Source organism: Galeopterus variegatus, unplaced genomic scaffold, assembly GCF_000696425.1.
Source record: "Galeopterus variegatus unplaced genomic scaffold, G_variegatus-3.0.2 Scaffold4360, whole genome shotgun sequence".
Taxonomy (NCBI): Eukaryota; Metazoa; Chordata; class Mammalia; order Dermoptera; family Cynocephalidae; genus Galeopterus; species Galeopterus variegatus.
In genome coordinates, this window is record NW_007730471.1 from 104695 (window position 1) to 124727 (window position 20033).

Genomic DNA, 20033 nt, shown 5'->3' on the forward strand with positions numbered 1-20033 from the left:
AAAAAAAAAAAAAAAAAAAAAAAAAAAAAAAAAAACCATCCATCACTATAAAACAGGAAAAAATATCCAAGGAGTCTAGGAACTTAGAATTTGACTTGAATGCACTTATTTACACATGTTTGTTTTTCAGAGACAATGAATCTCAACTGTTTTCAATTTTAGGGTTAAATTAAATTTAATATATGAAAGTGATTTTAAGTCATTAAGTACTATCCAGATTCAAGATATTAATTCCTGTAGACTATAAATCTGATTTTTTTCTTTCTTTCTTTTTTTTTTTTTTGTTGTTGTTGCTAGCCAGTAAGTCTAATTTCTACTGTTCTTTTTGACAGAAAAAGCAAAAAAATTATCTGCATGTCACTTGAAGCTCATTATCAGGGGACTTTAACTTGGAAAAGTGATTTTAATGCATAAACCATTTAGATTATTGGCAAGCATAATAGAGAATGAGTCAGAGATATATTAAGTAAAAAAATGAAGAAAACAGCCAGTAATTGAAGGCTTGACTCCCATTCCACATGAAAAACTCTTAACCATCATGTCCATTCTGTCAGCACTTCCTTTTGTTTCCCAGTCCAAGTGAAGAAACTTAAAGATCCTTTGCCACCCTATCTTCCCCTTTACAATATAATAATATTTCATATCAGTCGTTCTCAGCCTTAGCTGTACATTAGAATATGTTCAGGAGATTTAAAAGTATTGATGCCTTGGCCTCACCCCTAAATAAACTCACTTTATTAGTCTGCATGTGATCTGGGTAATGGGAATTTTTTAAACCCCACGGGTGATTCTACTTTGTAGCCAAGGTTGAGAACCACTGCTTTAGATATTGTGTAACTCAACAACTTACCAGCTGAGTAACATATTGATATTATCACTACTTAAAAACATACATAAATTGTCCATAACTTGTTGAATATTTTTAAAAGAAACTAACATTAGCTTATTTTTTACCTTTTAAAATTTATAATGCAAGACATATTTATCTGTATATGGTAGAACATATAGATAGTAAAGCAGAAATAAGAAGGAAAAATGTCAGAATGCTGCTTGAAACCTCTCAAAACCTTTCATGTATTAACTGATTTAATTTAATTGATAATGCTATGATACAGAGAGAGCAAATTGTATTTTATTGACTAGAAAACTAAGACTAGGAGAAGTATCTTGCCTGTGGTCAAACAACTGTTTAGAAGCTGAGCTGGGTTAGAACCCAGTCTCGTGAATCTACTGAACTATGTACTGTTACCTGAAGCACTGTAGCCAAGCATACAGGTCAAGAGTAAGTTCACACTGGAAGAGTAAAACAATAGAAAAATATACCCTTCAGTCTATGTCTGCCCTAAACAAGAACATTCCCTAACATATCAGGATGGCAGGAGCTCCACAGCTGTCTCCTGCCAGTGCCTGCAAATATACACACGAACTAACGTCTGTGCCTGAAAGAGAACTTGTAAGATCACCTTAGAATCAGTCTCAGTGGGGCCAGCCCGGTGGTGCACTGGATGGTGTGCCACTTGGGAAGGGCGGCGGCGCTCCCGCCCGAGGGTTCGGATCCCACATGCAGACTGGTTCCCGCTCACTGGCTGAGCGAGGCGCGGGAGCAGCGCTGAGGGCTGCAGTCCCGTTGCCGGTCACCGGTCCGGTGCGGGGGCAACACTGAGGGTTGCGATCCGTTGCCAGACACGGAAAAAGACAAAAAAAAAAAAAAGAATCAGTCTCAGTGAGTTAAACAAACTGATGTACATTCATTATATTCGGGGAGGGGACCTCCAAAACCTTCCCAGAAGGAGTTGCTGTAGTCTACTCTGGAAGAAATCATTTTAATACATAATAATATGTGGCATACATGAAGCAGTTGACTGAGAGACATGATTTCACATGTTTCTTAGATTAGATGCTTTGGTCACTTGCCCAAAGATCACACAAGAGTCCCAGGTGAGGTTTGCATCTACTGGGGGCAGGTGAAGAAAACTATATTATGCTGATTGATGTAAGAAAAAAAAATCTTGGGCCGGCCCGGTTGCGCACTGGATAGTGCCCCGCTTGGGAAGCGCGGCGGCGCTCCCGCCCGAGGGTTCGGATCCCACATACAGACCGGTTCCCGCTCACTGGCTGAGCGAGGCGCGGGAGCAACACCGAGGGTTGCAATCCCGTTGCCAGTCCCCAGTCCGGTACGGGGGCAACACTGAGGGTTGCGATCTGTTGCCGGACATGGAAAAAAGACAAAAGACAAAAAAAAAAAAAAAGAAAAAAAAAACTTGGAAAGATTTGCTGTATTTAAATTATAGATTTTTAAATTAAAAGGCAATCATTTAATAAAGATAGTTAAAAATAGGTATTAAAATGGTTTTAATGTATATGACTTACTCAAATGATTTCAAGGACATCCCATACTTCATTCTGCTATTTGTAAATATTTCCCCTATAGAATTGTATTCCCCAGTCATCAAAATAATGCTGCAGCTCTAAACTTATAATTCATAGTTTGACACAAAGAAGATGTAACTCAACACCACAAATTCTACCAATTGACTTTATAAGTTGTGTGCAGCATGGTAGAATGCAGTAAACATTGCAGTAAGAATCAAAAGACTTCCTTCGCTGTTCCACTAAAAATATGTACGATCTTGTTTTTCCTTAAGTGTAAAATGAAGGAAATAAAATGAATAAGCTTTAACATTTATTTATAGACTAAAAAGGCATTTGAGTTTCTATTTCATAGATACATCCAGAGTCAGCTAATTTTTTCTGAAAGACCTAGAAAATGATCCATCAGGGGATTTTATCCATCAGTCTTGATATCAGTACATCTTTTCAAAAGATTTAATTAAGGATATGAACTGGACTTGCGTCTCTCATTCACAACAGAAAAAAGATATGAATGGAGGAAGGATCAGTTTTTCAAAAAATATTAATTATTTTCAAATGTTAATATTTCTACATTTTTATAGTTATTACCTTTTAAGCCTATTACACAGCTCATTAGAAATTTTGGAAAATTCATAGATGTTTTATAGATTCTGTATGGCTATGCAATTCACATAATGTAAGTCAAAGAAAAAAATTATAATACCTTATAATTGCACAGCACTTTTATCCTATCAGTGGTCTTTTATAATAACCCATAAAACCAGGAGCTAAAAGTAGCAGCAAGTTTAATTTCAAGATTAAATACCGTGAAGCATTCTCTCTGCTTCTGTCAAGTTCCGTAGTCAAATCTCCATCCTTGTCTCATTTGACCTCTCTGCCACGTGGTTTGACTGACTTTTTTCTTACAATATTTTCTCCATTTGGCTGCCATTATTCTGCTGGTTTTCCATTTATCACACTACCCATTATTTCCTAGTTTCTTTGTTGGTTCCCCTTCTATTCCTCTAAATGTTGGAGTGATGCAGTACTCAGACCTTGACTCCCTTATCTTTCCTATCCACACTCTCCCCTAGATGACCTCATTCATTCCAGGCTGGATGACTAAAATTTCTATCTCCAGCCCTGGCCTCTCTTCTGCACTCCAGATGTGTATATGCAGTAAGCCACTTGATGACATCTCAACCTGGATGTCCAATGAACTTCTCAAGCTTTAGCATGGTCAAAAGGAACTGTCACTAGGGCTGGCCCGGTGGCGCACTGCTACAGTGCGCCGCTTGGGAGTGTGGCGGCGCTCCCGCCGAGGGTTCGGATCACACATACAGACCGGTTCCTGCTCACTGGCTGAGTGAGGGGCGGGCGCAGCACCGAGTGTTGCGATCCCGTTGCCGGTCCCGGTCTGGTACGGGTGCGACACTGAGGGTTGTGGTCCGTTGCCGGACACGAAAAAAGACAAAAAGGAAAAAAAATAAATAAATAAAAATTAAAAAAAGGAACTGTCACTTTCCTGTTCTGCCCCTACTAAAACTGCTTCTCTCCCAGACTTCTGCATTTCAGTTAATGACCCTTCTATTCACCTATGCTTGACCAACGTTCCATGATTCCTTTTCTCACAGTCCACATCCAATCCACAGCAATTACATCAAAATGTATCCTGAATCTACCATTTCTCATCAACTGAATTGCTACCTTCTTCGTCAGCCACAGCCTCACTCTTATTTCAAAAGGCTCCTAATTGCCTTCTCTTCTTCCAGATTACTTTCCTTCAATCTATTCACACAAGAGTGACCTTTTCAAAACATAAATTATATCCGTCACTCTTCCACTTAAAGTGCTCTGTAAAATTTTTGAATAAATTCTAAATCCTTACTATGGCATATTGTCCATACAGATCTGTCCCCTGCCCACCATCTCCTTCTACTCTCTCCTTGGCTGTTTTCTGTCATCCTGATCTTGTTTTTTTAACAGCTTTATTGATATAATTTGCATACCATAAAGTTCACCTGCTTAAAGTATACAGTTCTGTGGTTTTTATTATATTTATATAGCTGTGCAACCATCACCATCATCTAACTTTAGAATATTTTCATTACTACAAAAAGAAACCTTGTATCCATTAGCAGTGACTTTCATACGCCTCTCTCCCAGCCCCAGACAACCACTCATCTACTTTGTCTCTCTATATTTGCCTATTCTGGGCAATGAATAAAAATGGGATCATACAATATGCATATTTTTGTGACTTGTTTTTTCACATAGTATAATGCACTAAGTGTGGCATGCATCAGTATTTTATTACCTATCATTGATAAATAATATTCCCTTATATGGATATACCACATTTGGTTATCCATTTGTTAGTTGATGGACATTTAGGTTGTTTCTACCTTTTGGCTTTTATGAATAATGCTGCTATGAACATTCATGTAAAATTTACACATAGATGTATGTTTTCATTTTTCTTGAGTACATGCATATGAATGAAATTGCTGAGTCATATGGTAATTATGCTACGTTTAGAATTTTGAGAAACTGCCGAACTATTATCTAAAGTAGCTATAACATATTATATTCCCACCAGCAATGCATGAGGGCTCCAGTTTCTCCACATCCTTACCATTACTTTTTATTGTTGGTCTTTTTTATTATAGCCATTCAGTGAAGTAGTATCCCATTGTGATTTTGATTTACACTTATCTGATGACTAATAATGTTGAGCATCTTTTCATGTGCTTATTAGCCATTCGTATATCTTTTTTAAAGAAATGTCTATAAAAATTCCTTGCATATTTTTTAATTGGGTTATTTGTCTTTTTATTACTGAATTATAAAAGTTCTTTATATATTCTGAATACAAGACCCTAACCAGATACATGATTTACAAATATGTTCTCCCATTCTATGGGTTTTCTTTTCACTTTTTTGATGATCTCCTTTGAAGCACAAAAGGTTTTAATTTTGTTGAAGTCCAACTTACCAATTTCTTTTATCACCTTCGGTTTTATATCTAAGAAAGTATTGCCTAATCCAAGATCATGAAGATTTACTCCTATATTTTCAAAGAGTTTTATAGTTTAGGCTTACGTTTTGGTCTACAATCTACCTTGAGTTAATTTTTGTGTGTGGTGTAAAGTATGGGTACAAATTTATTCTTCTGCATGTGGCTATCCTGTGGTTCCAGCACCATTTGTTGAAAGAAACTATTCTTTCCCCGATTGAATTACATTGAAACCTTTGTCGAAATTATTTAACCATAAATGTTAGGGTTTGTTTCTGGAATCTCAATTCTTTTACACTGTCTATCATTATGCCATCTTGTTTCTGGACTTTATTAAGACCCATCCATCTACAGGACATTTACAATTGCTGTTCCCTCTGCTTGGAATAGTTTTTTATTTTTCTTATTGTTCATTGCTTGATTCTTTACATCATTCACATTTCTGTTCAAATGTCACATACTCAGAGATGCTTTTTTTCTCTACTTTATCTAAAAAAGTTCCTCACCCTCAATCAATCACTCTAATTAACTTTCCTACTTTATTTTTTTTTCACCGCTCATCTCACTATCTGAAATTATTTGTTGTTTATGTTTACTACCTGTTTTCCTTATTAGAATGTAAGTACCATGAGGTCAAGGGTTTTTTTTACCTGTTTGGTACTTAGTATAGAATCAATAAGTATTTGCGTAATGAAGACATAAATCATGATTTCTGCAACAATTTTCATTTTCAAAGCTATAATTTTTTTTTCAAAGTAGTTGATTAAATAATTGAAGCCCTCTGAAAAATTGTCACACCTTCTAAAAACTCATCATATTTTCATAAGGAGCCATCATATACTTTTGATGATACATATTTTAAGTTATCCTTGGTTGTGCATGCAAATTATTTCATTCATTCATTTATTCAATCAAAATTTAATTGAGTGCTATGTGCAGCCATCATTCTAGTCAAAGAAGAGACAATATATTAGATATAAGGAGATAATTCAGATGTCCTACTTGTGTAAAAAACTGTGTACATGTGGATGTCTCTTTAACAGAGCTTCTCTATGATCACACTCCCAGGGTTCAGGCCTGGAAATGGCCTCAGAAGTAAAATGTTCTTAGTTACAAGCTTCCTCCTTTATGTCTCAGACATTAAAAACCCTGCAATGGGTCAAAACGTTACCTTGAATTTTACATGATATAGAATATTTGAGGTTTTGTTGTTTCAGTTCCCAAAGGATTTTCAAAGAAGTGTATTATTAGTTTTGTAAACAAAAGACAAGAAAAGTCTTCTTTTGTAGTTGCAAGTAAGCAAAGTTCTCCTAGATGTTTTAACAGCTGGACACTTGATTATAAATGACTCGATCTAATAAGATGACTTAAGCAAAAAAGAGAATGTTTGACTCATGTAAGCTGAAACTCCAGAGATGGGGGCATGCTTCAGATAAGACTTAATGCTAGGATCAACAGAAGTCATGACCTGTCTCTCCATGGGTTGTTTCCTATCTCAGAAGAGTTTTCCCCTCATGGTAGAAAGATGGCTTCAAGAGCTTCAGATCTTTTCAGGTTTAAAACTAGCAAGAAAGAGCAAGATTCTCTTTCCTGGAAATCCTAATTTTCATTTTATTACTTCTTTTATGTTTGGGTTACCTGCCTATCCTGTAAACAATCACATTTTTTAGGGGACACAGTGCTATGTTTTAGGTTTAGATAGCATGACTCATCTAAAGCATACAGGCTCAGAATAGGGGAGTGGGTAGTTCTTCAAAGAGAAATTAAGGTATAGCTACCAGACGAAGGATGAATAGATCTTGGGCAGCAGAAACAACAGGTATCCGCTAAAAACTTTATAATACTGCTGGAAAAGAGAACGGTCACTAGAAAACCAACTCATTACAGCATCACCAAGTATCTTTCTGTAATGCCACTCCCTAATCCTGAATTTCACCTCCCAGAACACACACGCGCGCGCGCACACACACAGAGCTATTTCCTCTGTTCCTGCTACTGGGTTTTAGAGCATAGTGGGACCATACTCCCTAATCCTGAATTTCACCTCCCAGAACACACACGCGCGCACGCACACACACAGAGCTATTTCCTCTGTTCCTGCTACTGGGTTTTAGAGCATAGTGGGACCAGATCAGACCATTACCTTCCACAGATTATAGATTATGACCTCAGAGGGGCTCACTGCAATATAACAATCTATTTCATCATGAAGACCTCTCTAAAATAAGACCCAGTATTTTAATTAGCGTAAGATTAACACAGACCAGAAGTATCAAGTAAAGTCAAATGATGGAAGCAGACTCTGAAAGAAGCAAATACATCATTAATTCCCAGACTATTGCTAATGTTTTCAGCTAAAAATTCCATTCTTTGAAATCAGTCTCTTAAAAGAAAATTGAAATACTGATTCTCATAAAATAAGCCTCCTAGACCTGACCTTTTGCTAGAACACTGCATTTCCTCTTTGCTAATCCTCTTAATTTCAGACTGCTTCTTAGCTGTGAGGTATTTCCTCCTCTTATATTTAACAGCCTCTTTGGGCCTTAGCAAGCAGGTGGAACTCCTTATATGTGAGATGAACACTCTCTCTGATATGCTGTATGAGACCAAATAGTCACAACACAACCTATTAGCCATACCTTAGCATGTCTGAGAGTAGTCTACCTCAAGACCAGAATTTGTCACATTTATAAAACCACAGTGTCTTCTTTTATTATTTCTATTATTAAAAATATATTGAGGCAATTCTTCATATACTTGGAACATATGAAATTTGTTTTCCTTAGATTTTTAGTGCCTTCCAGATTTACAATAATATAAAATAGATATGGTCACTGCCTTAAAAGAGAACAACTGGAAACTACTCTCAGCAATTTACTTTGTAAATGAAATCTGTTGCAGTTGTTTCCTTCCAGGTTTTATAGTGTCTGAGGAAAGCCAGAAGTGCCTAAACCTTCCACATAATATGTTGTGCAATATGAAATTTTCACATTAGAAAGATGTAACCCAAATTTTAAATAATTTAATCAGAAATGCATAGATAAATGGGAAACACAAAAGAAAAAGCTTTAATCATATTGGTTGCTTTCTTATTTTCTAATTAATAAATAAGAAAGATAAACTAGTATTCTGAATAAAGTTAAAATATTTCTTCCTACCACATCAAGCTATTATATGCTCATATTCATAGATTGAACCATATAAATATAAACTATTATAAAATGTAGTTTCTACCACCCTAGGATAACTAGTTTTAACAAATCTAGCTCAATTGAAAGATAGGTTATATTAAATGTGTCCTTAAAATAAAAATACAGGAGAGGTAATTGCATTTACTCATAATCTAGAAACTATTCATTAATGACTCTACCACCATTTGCTTTTGTGTTTCAAATAGACTATGTAATAGTTAAACATTATATTTACTATTATGAAATATGATGGTGAATTAAGGATAGTCCCATTAAACCAACAAATCTAATTGATTCAGTTTCCAGTAACTCACAATAAGTGCTAATTAAGTCAGGAATAGGAATCTAGTTTGCCTTGAACTATCTAACAGGTCGGGATTAAAGGTACCTTGAAAATTAAAATATAGATAATATTTTAAGCTTTTGTATTTGCCACAAGCAAATTAATAGGCTAAGCAAGAATGCTGGAGGGAAAACATTAAGTACTGAAGAAAGCAAAAATTTTCAATCTTTTGGAATAACTTTTCCAGTATACTTACATAAATAAAATATATGCTAATGTATTTCTTTTTATCTTTTTCTTAACTATTAATCTTTGCCTCCTAATCTTTGGTAACACTTGGTTCACCTGGTTCTAGTACTTGTTCTGTATTCAAAAGTTATGAAAGTGGTTTCTTTCTCTATGTAACCAAAGTATGCCTCTTAGTCCCAAGTCTTTCAATCATCGAGGTCACTCTGTACTACTTTACATGGAGAACCAGCATTTTCACCATGGCCCCCACTCATGTCCCCAGCTCAGGATCTCCAACAATTCTCAGGTTTGTTATAGTTTTTCTAGGTCATCCTTGGCACTGATTTCCATTCTGTTGGATTCTTGATCTATACTCTTTGTATTACTTTTTGTAGTAGCTGTCATCTTTATTGTAGCCTCACCCCAAGCTGGACTCTCATACCATTATTTCCCCATAGTACTATAAAACCCAGGTCTCTTGTGTTTAACAGACTTTTATCGATGACCTGGAGTATTGGAGAGGTAACATTCTAGAGCCTAGAATGTTAGGCTACTAGCCTTGACTGTCCTGAACATTTATTGGCCATTCCTGGTCACAGTGTCTCCAGGTTCTTGGCTTCTTTCTCTAAATAGACCTCTTTACAGTGTTCTCCTTCTTCTTCTAAGTCCCCCAACTCTTGCTCCATGAGCTGCTGTCAAGCTCAAAACTCTTTTCACTGCGCATTTCATTATTCCTTTGTTCCACCCTCACTCAAGCTGTGGCACCTTTCTCAAACTAAAGCCAGAATATACCTAAACAATTGAATTATCTGCTGAGGAGATGAATTGTGACACTCTTTTAGAAAGCAGAGGCAACTTACTTAAATAGCCATATTTCCCTCACTTGACATTTGAAAGCCTTCTTTCATTTATTCATAATCTTTTCTAATCAGTTTGAACACATGCACAGTTTTGGCAGATAGCTAAGATTGTACACAATCTTTTAAATGTTAAATCTAGTCTTGTACATGGTAACAAATAAGTGTTTACTAATGTCTACTTGTCCAGGTAATTTCAAGCTCGTTTTCATCATAACTGAAGCCTATAGAAATGCTACACATTTTATTAGAGTTTACCCTGTCTTATATGTACTAAGTCAACATAAGCTAACCATAAGAACTTAAGTGAACTGTGAATCTTTTCCACTAGGATGCAGTTATTTGAAAATATTTAGCTTTGATAGCTAATTTGATTACCTTTTTATATCTTTTTACATAGTTTTGTGTGAGAATAGAAAAGAATCCTGGCCTTGGCTTTAGTATCAGTGGTGGAATTAGTGGACAAGGAAATCCATTCAAACCTTCTGACAAGGTAAGAAATGAATTTCTTATTGACAATTTTAATTATAAATATACTGTCTTCTATGAGATAACAAAGGTTTGACAAATTTTAAATGTTTTTACTATGCTTTAATGAGCTAGCTAACTGTGAAGTCAGTTAGAAACCTTGTCAGCACAGGGAAAAAAGAAATCACTGCAAAATATGTTTAAGCCTTCTATTTGAAAGGAAATGTTTTTTTGTTTTGGGGGGGGGGTTTGGTGGTTGGGGTATTTTTGCTTTGTTGGCTTTACATTTGTATATATTTGTAAAGAAAACTAGAAAGACAATTTCTAACAAGGTGTTTTCAAAAGTTTACTTGCAAATTATTTATTTATTATTTAGAAAAATGTTTTCTTACAGTGGCAGAATGATTAAACAGTGATTCAATGTCAGGCCAAGCTGACTGACATCTCTTCAACTCATCAGGCTTGTAAAGAATTTCACTAATAGAATTAATTGTAGAATTGAAAAAACACAGAAAACAAATTTTCTATGAAAAAATCAGAGTTGGCATTACCAGAAGAATCAGGCCCTCCTCTCATGCTTATCCCCACTTGTCAAACCATGGGATCAAGGTACACCACCACCCCCAACTCTAATGTCAGCCATCACCTGGACATCCCACATGCTCACATTGTGGACTGTCTGATTCCAGTGTGGACTATCTGAATTTTATATTTTAGAAAGTTTACTCTGAGCTATATAACCTGCCCTGCTACCACCAATGTTTAATATTCTCAGTTTTGATTCAATTAGTAATAATAATTTGATGATAATTGAAACCATTTACTTTTGATTTCATCAATTTAATTGCATTAGGTGAACATCATAAAACTTTGGAATGATGAAGAAAGACAAAAATTTCATATGACCAAAACCTCCACAGGCTCTCGATTTACCTTTGAGTCACAACCTGGTCCAGACCCTTTCAACTCACCACTATTATAAAAGTAACCCAAATATCAATTTTTGATTAAGAGACCTGCTTCTGAAAAATGTTGGATGCCCCTGGAAATTTCTATAGCCTGAAAGAGTCTTTAATCTTATATTTTCCTCCACTTTTTCCCATTCATCTTGTTTCTTATATTCTTTCTGCCCTTTGTCCTTTCCTTTCTGAAGAAGAAAGGCAGAAGAGGAGGTTGGACTAAAAGGATGAATTTTTCACACTATTTTATACATTAGGAAGGAAGGGACCAGAAAAAATTTCTAGTGACCATGGAAAGGTAGCTCCTTTAGCCAACAGGCTAGAGCCACTATGCACATATAAGGAATATATATGAAGCAGCCCTACATAATTAGGGAAATGCCAGTTAGAAATGTCTGTGCATTTCCATTTTAAAATGATGTTGAGGATAACTATTGGTTTTGTAGAATTAAAATATTCATGGCTTAGTTGGACCAACTGTTTACTTAATATTAATAAATTACTAACACATCTTGAGACAAAAAAACAAACATTCAGAATTATCAGAAATGTGTATGATAGTATTTTTTAAAACCCCAAATCATTATGTCTTACTCATCTTGACCCCTTTTTGCCTCTGGTTTTACATCTCCTCCATAAATTCTTTCAATGAAAAGTTAGTAACTTTATCATTCTTAAGATAAAATTTCAAAGTTAAAATTTTAAAAACATGTTTTTCTCTCCTTTCTCACCAGTGTATAAATTTTTACTATATTTTGGATAATAGGTATTTTAAAATTAAGGTAATAGGTATTTTAAATAGGGTAATAGGTATTTTAAAATTAAAGATGAACAGATTGCTAAATAGTCAAGATGTCAGAACACTGTTGCATTTATGCTATTTTCAACTTCGTGGGACTAGATCTGAAGTTTTTAAATCATTGCCTGTAATTCTTCCACTATGATGAATATAATCATTTTGTAACTCTTAATTTCTCATTTCTAACATTTTGATGACTCTAGTGAGGCTGAACTATGTCTATAAATCTAATAATTTGCTCTTTTGGTTAAATGTAACAGATATAAAGCTTGAATTGTATCATGTGTTCATTGAAAGATTTCCCCTCAAAAGCACTTTTCTTTGGCTCATTACACTCTAAAGCACTTCGCAATCTGAAAAGTGAATCTCTGTTATTGCAAAATGATGGGAATAACTAGAAGTTGCAAATCTACAGAAGAATCTCAATACTGCTCTTAATTTATTGACCACCAAACCTATGCTGGATACTCAGTTAACAGTGCTCAGAGGATCTACAGACACTTGCTCTGACAATTTACACAATAATTTAGTCCATTCACAAGGAAAGGGATTAATCTCTTGGAAATTCAACTGCAATTTTTTAGTCCCAGTACACAGTTCTTGTAAAATTTAGAGCAGAACCCAATGCCTGTATCTATCCCAAAACACCGAACAGTAAGAAAATGAAAATGAACTAAAATACTTCTCTCTCCAGTGTTGAAAAACAGACTGGTTTTTCATGAGTTGGCTAATTTACATCTGGAGGTAAGAAGAAACAAATTAAACAGATGTTTAAATTTAACAGATACTGCCTGAGTCTGAGGTAGATGCTTTATAAAGAGACAAGCCATGCAAAAGTTCAAACTTTAATATGATACATACTTTCTTCCAATAAACAAGTCCTGGATTGTTAGAAATATGCTCAGAAGCACACTATATTATTTTCCTTACTGTTTGAAAGTTTTGCTACTCAAAATTCCAAGGATCTAAGAACATCTGAATGTCTTAAGGAATTGAGGACTTTCTATAGTAAAGTAACCAATAAATTTATTCTATTCTCTTCATGACCAATGTGAGACAGCATCTAAACTGATTACAGCTAGACAAAGAAAGCCTGAAGTTATCCCAAAAAGCTGACAATAGGGACTGGGACAAAAATGACCTGTGTTGTTCAGTCTGGCAGAAATTCTGGTCTAAGTTCTGGGGTAGTGTAAGATTAATGCGGAAAAACACTTGGGACAGCCAAAAGTTAACTGAGACTTTAGGGAGGATTCAGGATTAAGCCAGATGTGAATGAGTATTTTGTATCAGATTTCAAGGGTTTAGATCAGCATATGGACTGGCAAACTTCACACTCCCCTCCAAGCCCCAAGGTAATTCCAATCAAATATGGTCTCCTCAGGTTAAAGGGAGGAGCTGATTGTCAGAACAATGTTTAATAGTTGAAAACACCAATTCACTCACCATGGAGCTCATTATTTTGGAATTCTTTGCCAACTGAAAACTGCTTCTATGTGCTTGGAAAAAGAAATCTGTAGGACAGTGAATGGAAATGGCGCTATTGTAATGCTTGTCTCTGCCCTCTCAATGAAGTGAATGGAAGCCATGATATGGTTTATTACAACAGAGAAACATTGCTGTCAAGATGGCCAAATGCTTCAGAAAGATGAAGGATTTTGATCCAACAAATCTGATAATAAAGCAGTAAAAACAATAACTTTTATGGAGTATCTACAATATGCTGGGCACTCTATTAGATTCTCTATATACATGAACTTAAGAGAGCTTCATTAACAACTTCTGTTAGGTGAGTAGTAGCAGTATTCCCCATTTTATTGAGGCCCAGAGGAGTTAATTAACTTTCTCGAGGTCATTTAAGCTGATCTGTGGTAGACAAAATTTGAAACCAAACTGATCTGACTCGAAATCCTTTTCTTTTAATAAGGACTGTAATTCATGTCTCTATCTGCAAATGCTATTTAGCAGAAGAGGCATATGACAAATTTATACCCTGTAGTGTTGAGACTAATATGATATTCTAATATTGAAAGTATTACAGAACCCTCTAATTAGTTGTAGTCTACATATTTGCTTTAATAAGTCCTTGGAAGTCAGCATGTATTCTCTATTGAACCTAGATAATTAGGAGCATACTGTACAGAGTGGATTACTAAGCAATTATATAACTTCTGGACTAAGGTATCATTACAGTGGTGATTCTGCCAATGAAGAAGCCAAAAAATTCTTTGCCTATATTTAAGCACTCATAAAATAATTATTCATGACTGAAAATTTCAAGGAATTTACCAGTACAATTCAACAGGATGTTTTTAGAAAGAAGAAACTGGATAAATAGATGACTGATACCATGCTGCTGTAGTATTTTGTAAGGCAACCCAGGACTCTGCAAACGAACACATTTTTAATAATGAATTCACAAAGCTCATCATTCAGAGACTAATATCCCTCCTTGCTCTACTTGAGGAAAGAAGGACTAAGCACCTGGATTTTAAAGACATTAAAGAAGACTCATAGCCCCTTTCTCTACATGTAAAAATATTTCACTGAACAGTCCCATGAACAATTCTTCAGGCACAGGATCAAAATGAACAAGTGCATTATGGATCCAGCCTATACTCAAAGGACTTGACAGCAATAAATATACACACTGGGGCATTCAGAATCACTTATTCTCCACAGTTTATCATCAACACCTAAGCTCAGCAGATGCCCAAGAGCTCACCCATATTTCCACCAAGTTGGACAATCTGAACGTAGTCACAGAAGTGATAGAAGAAATAAATCCATGTTCTTTTCTAAATTAAAAAAAAATTTAAATTAAAATCTTTAACTGATTGTTATAAAATATCACACAGTGACACCATTCTCAATTCTAGTGATTTTCTAAATATATTGTTGAATTAAAGTATCCCAATCAATGAATGTTCTTATTTAAAATGGTACTTTTTAATCACTTCATTTTTTCACATGTATGCCCCAGTGATATTTTGCCAGTGGTACAGGCAAAATTCCAAGCCATAGAAACAATATCGGAAGCATGGCAAATATAAAATATAATCACCAATAAACTCTAAATAAATGTCCTAGAATTTCAGAATAAATTACTATAACTTATTTACATTACTTTAAAATTATTGCCTCTAGATGCCCAAACGGGACTTAAATCTCTCCTCTTTCTACACAACCTTCCACCACTAGGAAAAAATAGAGCTTTTTTCTTTGTGTGGAAATGGGTATCGCATCAAATAAAAGTTTTTATATGATTAATATTAACAAGAGGACAGTTAGGCATACAGAATCAAAGCATTTAATTAATTACCAGGGGATAATACCCAGAGGCACACATGGCAATGGCAAATTAAAAAATGCACAAGAATAAATTTCCAGTTTTTCTCAGCCTCATGACATTTCTTAATTCATAAACAAAATGTTGCAAAAGATATGATTTTGACTTATTAAAAAATTGCATGCCATATGCTTATTTCCCATCAGGTATTTTCCATGGATGTAACAATACAAAAATAGCCAACATTTGTCTAGAATTCTATATAGCATATGATTTATATTTACCACATAAATATTAAACTACATATAGCACATTTCATCCACAGCTACTAGACAAGTATGGTTTATTTTATATATTTCTAAATTCATTTTTGAAGTAACATAATTTATATATTTGTTCCATCCTTAATCTTACTTTAGTGATTATGTAATACAAAGTAATCTGGAAAATCTATGAATTATGTGAAAATAAAATTCAGGGTAAAGGGATAGAGATCATATTGTTTATAGACTGCAATTTGGACTAAATTTAGGAAGGGATTGAAACAGATCTTGTTTCATATATATAATGGATTTTAAAAAATAAATTATTTTACAACACAGCTGATTACTTCAGCTGCATCTTATAGTCACATTACAATTTGAGGTTCAGAATGCCACATGGTTGAGGACGTTAAAAATGAGATGATTTTTATTTTCATTTAAAAAATGAATTTTTGCCTATTCTGTTCCTTGTCTCAATGCAGAGGAAAAAAAAATCCTGAATCTATTCAGAAACATTGGTAGAAATGTAGTTTTCACAACCTCTTATACAGGTACGACCATTTATACAAAGCTTCTTTAAAAAGGTGTGGCGATGTGCTTTAGCCAATTTAAAAATGTCAGTGTCTAAATAATATAGTATAAAAAAAGACACAGATATCAACTTATAAAAGGAAACAATCAAATGTCACTCAACACAGGCTTGGTTCTTCAGAAAAATATCACATATGTGGAAATAAGATGATTAAAAAGTACCATTATGAATAAGATGATTTAAAAGTAACATTTTAAATAAGAACATTGATCGGGACATTTTAGTTCAAAAGTATATTTAGAAAATCACTAGAATTGAGAATGGTGTCACTGTGTGATCTTTTATAACAATCAGTAAAATATTTTCTCAGTAGAACTAAAGCCCAAGTGGATAGCCAGCTATATTAGTTACCAGACTTATATATTATTTATGTTCTGTCTGCTGTATCATTTTAGCCATTTAGCATGAAACAAAATAAACAAGGAAAAAAATGTTGGGAAATGATTTAGAGACTTTTTTTTTTCAAGTTTGTTTCTATTCATTGGAAAATGTCCAACACTTCTCTATTAAAATATAAAAGCACTTAAAATTAGTTTATAAATACCTTATGTAATTACTAAAAAAGAATCGACAGTTTCACCAATAAATCCAGAGTTAAACAGTAAGTAATAGTAGTTTAGGACTGCTGTATAAGGTATCAAATTACACAGATGTATTTATGTAATTGCCCATCATCTTTACATGACATTACCTTTACAATATAACTAGTGTAGTTATATAGTCTTAGTAAATAATTCTATTTTCTTAAGTATAATTGAGTAGAAAATTGCTTTCTGTGCTTGAAACCTTGCAGATTAAACCCCATCACCATGCACAAACCAAATTCCCATAACAAGGGACTATTATTCAACCCCCAAGGACTTTCATTAAGAAATAAGCAACCTCTTTTAGTGTTGGACAAAACACTAAAATGATTAAAGGAAAGGCATATCTTAATATTTTATTTATTTGTCTTTTTGTTTATTGAGGTATATTGAGTTCTGTGTTCATTGAGAGAGAAAAAAAATTGTATGTTCCCTCTATCCCCTACTTGTCAAGGAATGTTTCTTCCTTGACTCAGAATGACTAATTTAGTGAAGTACCTAGACTTGGGAAGCTTTATTTATTCTCGTACTACAAAAAAGACCCAAGATGTGTTTGGCTTTGTATGACTTACATACAATGAGCTGGGTGGCTTCAGTTCCCTGAAGGTGTCCTTCTCTGGGACACAAAATGAGAGTGTCCAAAGAGACAGAGAGAGGATCAAGAACCACTTTTACTTAAAAACCTTCTGCTGGCTCTGCTGGGCATGAACTGTTTTCCCTTCATTAATCAGCCACATGGCAGTCTCAATGCTTTTACTCTACATGACACAATCATCCTCCTTTAAATACATTCTCAGTTTCAGATGTGTACAACTACAGTGTTCTTTTTCTTTAACTTATACATTTTTAAAAATTACACAGGCAATAAATGAAGATGTCACTATAAAAGTTCAAATACTATAGAAATATAGAGCCTGAAAGTTAAAAAAAAAAAAAAAAGCAAACAAAAAACTCCTTTTTCATTCTGCCCCACACCACCTATGTACAGCCTTGGCCTAAGAGCCACTTTTTCACAATTATAGTGTCTACTGGGTGCTACCTCTAGCACTTTTGAACTCCTGATTTCACTGTCACCTCTAAGAAATGCTTCTAGTATGGTCTACTATACAATAATGTGATAGCCATTAAATAAAACCATATTAAACCTATAAAAAATCATAGTTTGGCTAAATATAGCTTACAACAAGACAAGTTTTCACTGCAAAAACTTTGTTTTTCAATAATTACAGAAAAAAAATTTGAGTTCTTAACAATTCATAATTTTGAAATGGTGCAGATAGTGTCAAAAAATTATACAGCTTTGAGGAAGCCCGCAGGAATGATAATCAGAAACCAGATTAGTGATACTATTTTAGAAATAGCTAGGAAGGAGAATCCACAGCCACCCATCATTACTCATTCCTGTTTTTCATAGTTTCTACTATTTTATGCTATTTGTGAAGCTGAGAAGAAAAGCCATTAGTGGCTCTGACAGAATCAGTAAACTTTACGAAACTCAGCAATCCAAATATTCAGTACCAGGTAAGGTCTCATATTAAATGCAGTCTTTAAAGGAATCAGAAAATAAAATAAATGGAAAACACTTCTTTTATTTTTCCTTAAGAGGCCAGAAATCTGGAAAGACAGTAAGTCAAGGAGTATAATCACTGACTTTTAAAATAAAATATGACAAGTAAAATGAAATTGTTTTTTAAGCTCAAGAATTTCATCAAGAAATAAACAGGACACAAATGTGCTTTCAGTCACAATAGACGGACATCCCACAAATCTTTAATTGCTTAATTTTTAGATAACAATGGAAATACTGGAACAATTAATAAAATTAGAAATATAATCATAAAGTAACCAAAACCATATAATTTTAGCTATTACATTCAATATCCCCAAAAAAGAATAGCTAACAATGATCAGCATCAAATCATAACAAATAGTCTAGTAGTCAGTCTGTTATTTCTAAAAGCAATCTCAGAGAAAAGGGAATAAATCGCCATTTTTTTTTTTTAGATGCTTTTAACAAGTCAAATGAGCAGTATCTTGAGAACTAGGTGTTTTGGGAGGGTTGTGTTTGTTTTTGTTTGTTTGTTTGTTTTGGCTACAAAACAAACTTTTAGAATGACCTAAAAGAATGATCCAAAGACCAAACAATGTGTATTTCTTGTGCTAGCATATTATATTCAGTTATATTGCCATGAAGATATTTGTAATCTCATAGTCAATTTCCCTAGATTTTATTAGTCTTCTCATTGCTCCAATGCATAATGAATACATCTTTTTACAAATGCAAGCAAATGATTTCCATTTTAATATTTATTTTATTTAAAAATAGTGAAATAGAGTTTGAAACTCCTTTAAACGTAAGATTTTTGTGAAATTTTTAGAGGACTTAATCAGTGGTAGAATTTTTATTTGTATTTCTGTCTCAAATTTTAAGTTTTTAAAGCAATTCTACTTCTGGTTTATCTTTTATGGATTTTACATTTCGTTGCTTTGTCAGCCAAATTTCAGCCATTCACTGAAGCGTCATATTCAGCTGCTAGTTCCCTCTCTTGACATCCCCTCTCCTTTAGTTTCTAGCAGCCATGGTATAAGGCTTTTTTGCTGTATGTAAATTCCTCACTTGCTATGACAGCAAATTCTTCAAAGCCTAAAATTTGATGCACAGCAATTAACCTTAAAATATTTTGTCATCACACTTTTGATTCATGGAGAAGACCGCTATTGATAATAACTTTATCCTTGTTGTGTCAAGTCTACTATTAATCACAGGGACAAAGTAAATATAGTCTACATTATGTTGCTTCTATGTTTTAATCCGCTTTGTGTTGCTATAACAGAAATACCTGAGACTGGGTAATTTATAAAGGAAAGAGGTTTATTTGGCTTACAATTCTGGGACAGCTGCATCTGGCACAGGCCTCAGGCTACTTCTACTCATGGTGGAAAAACAGCAGGCAGCCGGCGGGTAAAAGCAGATCACATGGTGAGAGAGGAAGTGAGAGAGAGAGAGAGAGAGAGAGAGGAGGTGCCAGGGTCCTTTAATCAATCAGCTCTTGTGGGAACTAACAGAGCTAGAACTCACTCACTGCCTCCCCTCCACCAGGGAGAGCATTAATCCATTCACGAGGGATCCGCCCCCATGACTCAATCGAGGTGCC

At 34.5% G+C, this 20033-nt stretch overlaps 1 protein-coding gene across 3 annotated transcripts in view; it reads left to right on the forward strand.

Moving 5' to 3' along the window:
* LRRC7 (leucine rich repeat containing 7) overlaps window positions 1–20033 on the forward strand; it is a 111650-nt gene that overhangs the window by 65713 nt on the left and 25904 nt on the right. For all 3 annotated transcript variants that reach the window (XM_008587375.1, XM_008587377.1, XM_008587376.1), the window contains one exon: window positions 10328–10420. In XM_008587375.1, the coding sequence (XP_008585597.1) occupies window positions 10328–10420 (93 nt within the window). The remainder of the gene's footprint in view (window positions 1–10327; window positions 10421–20033) is intronic.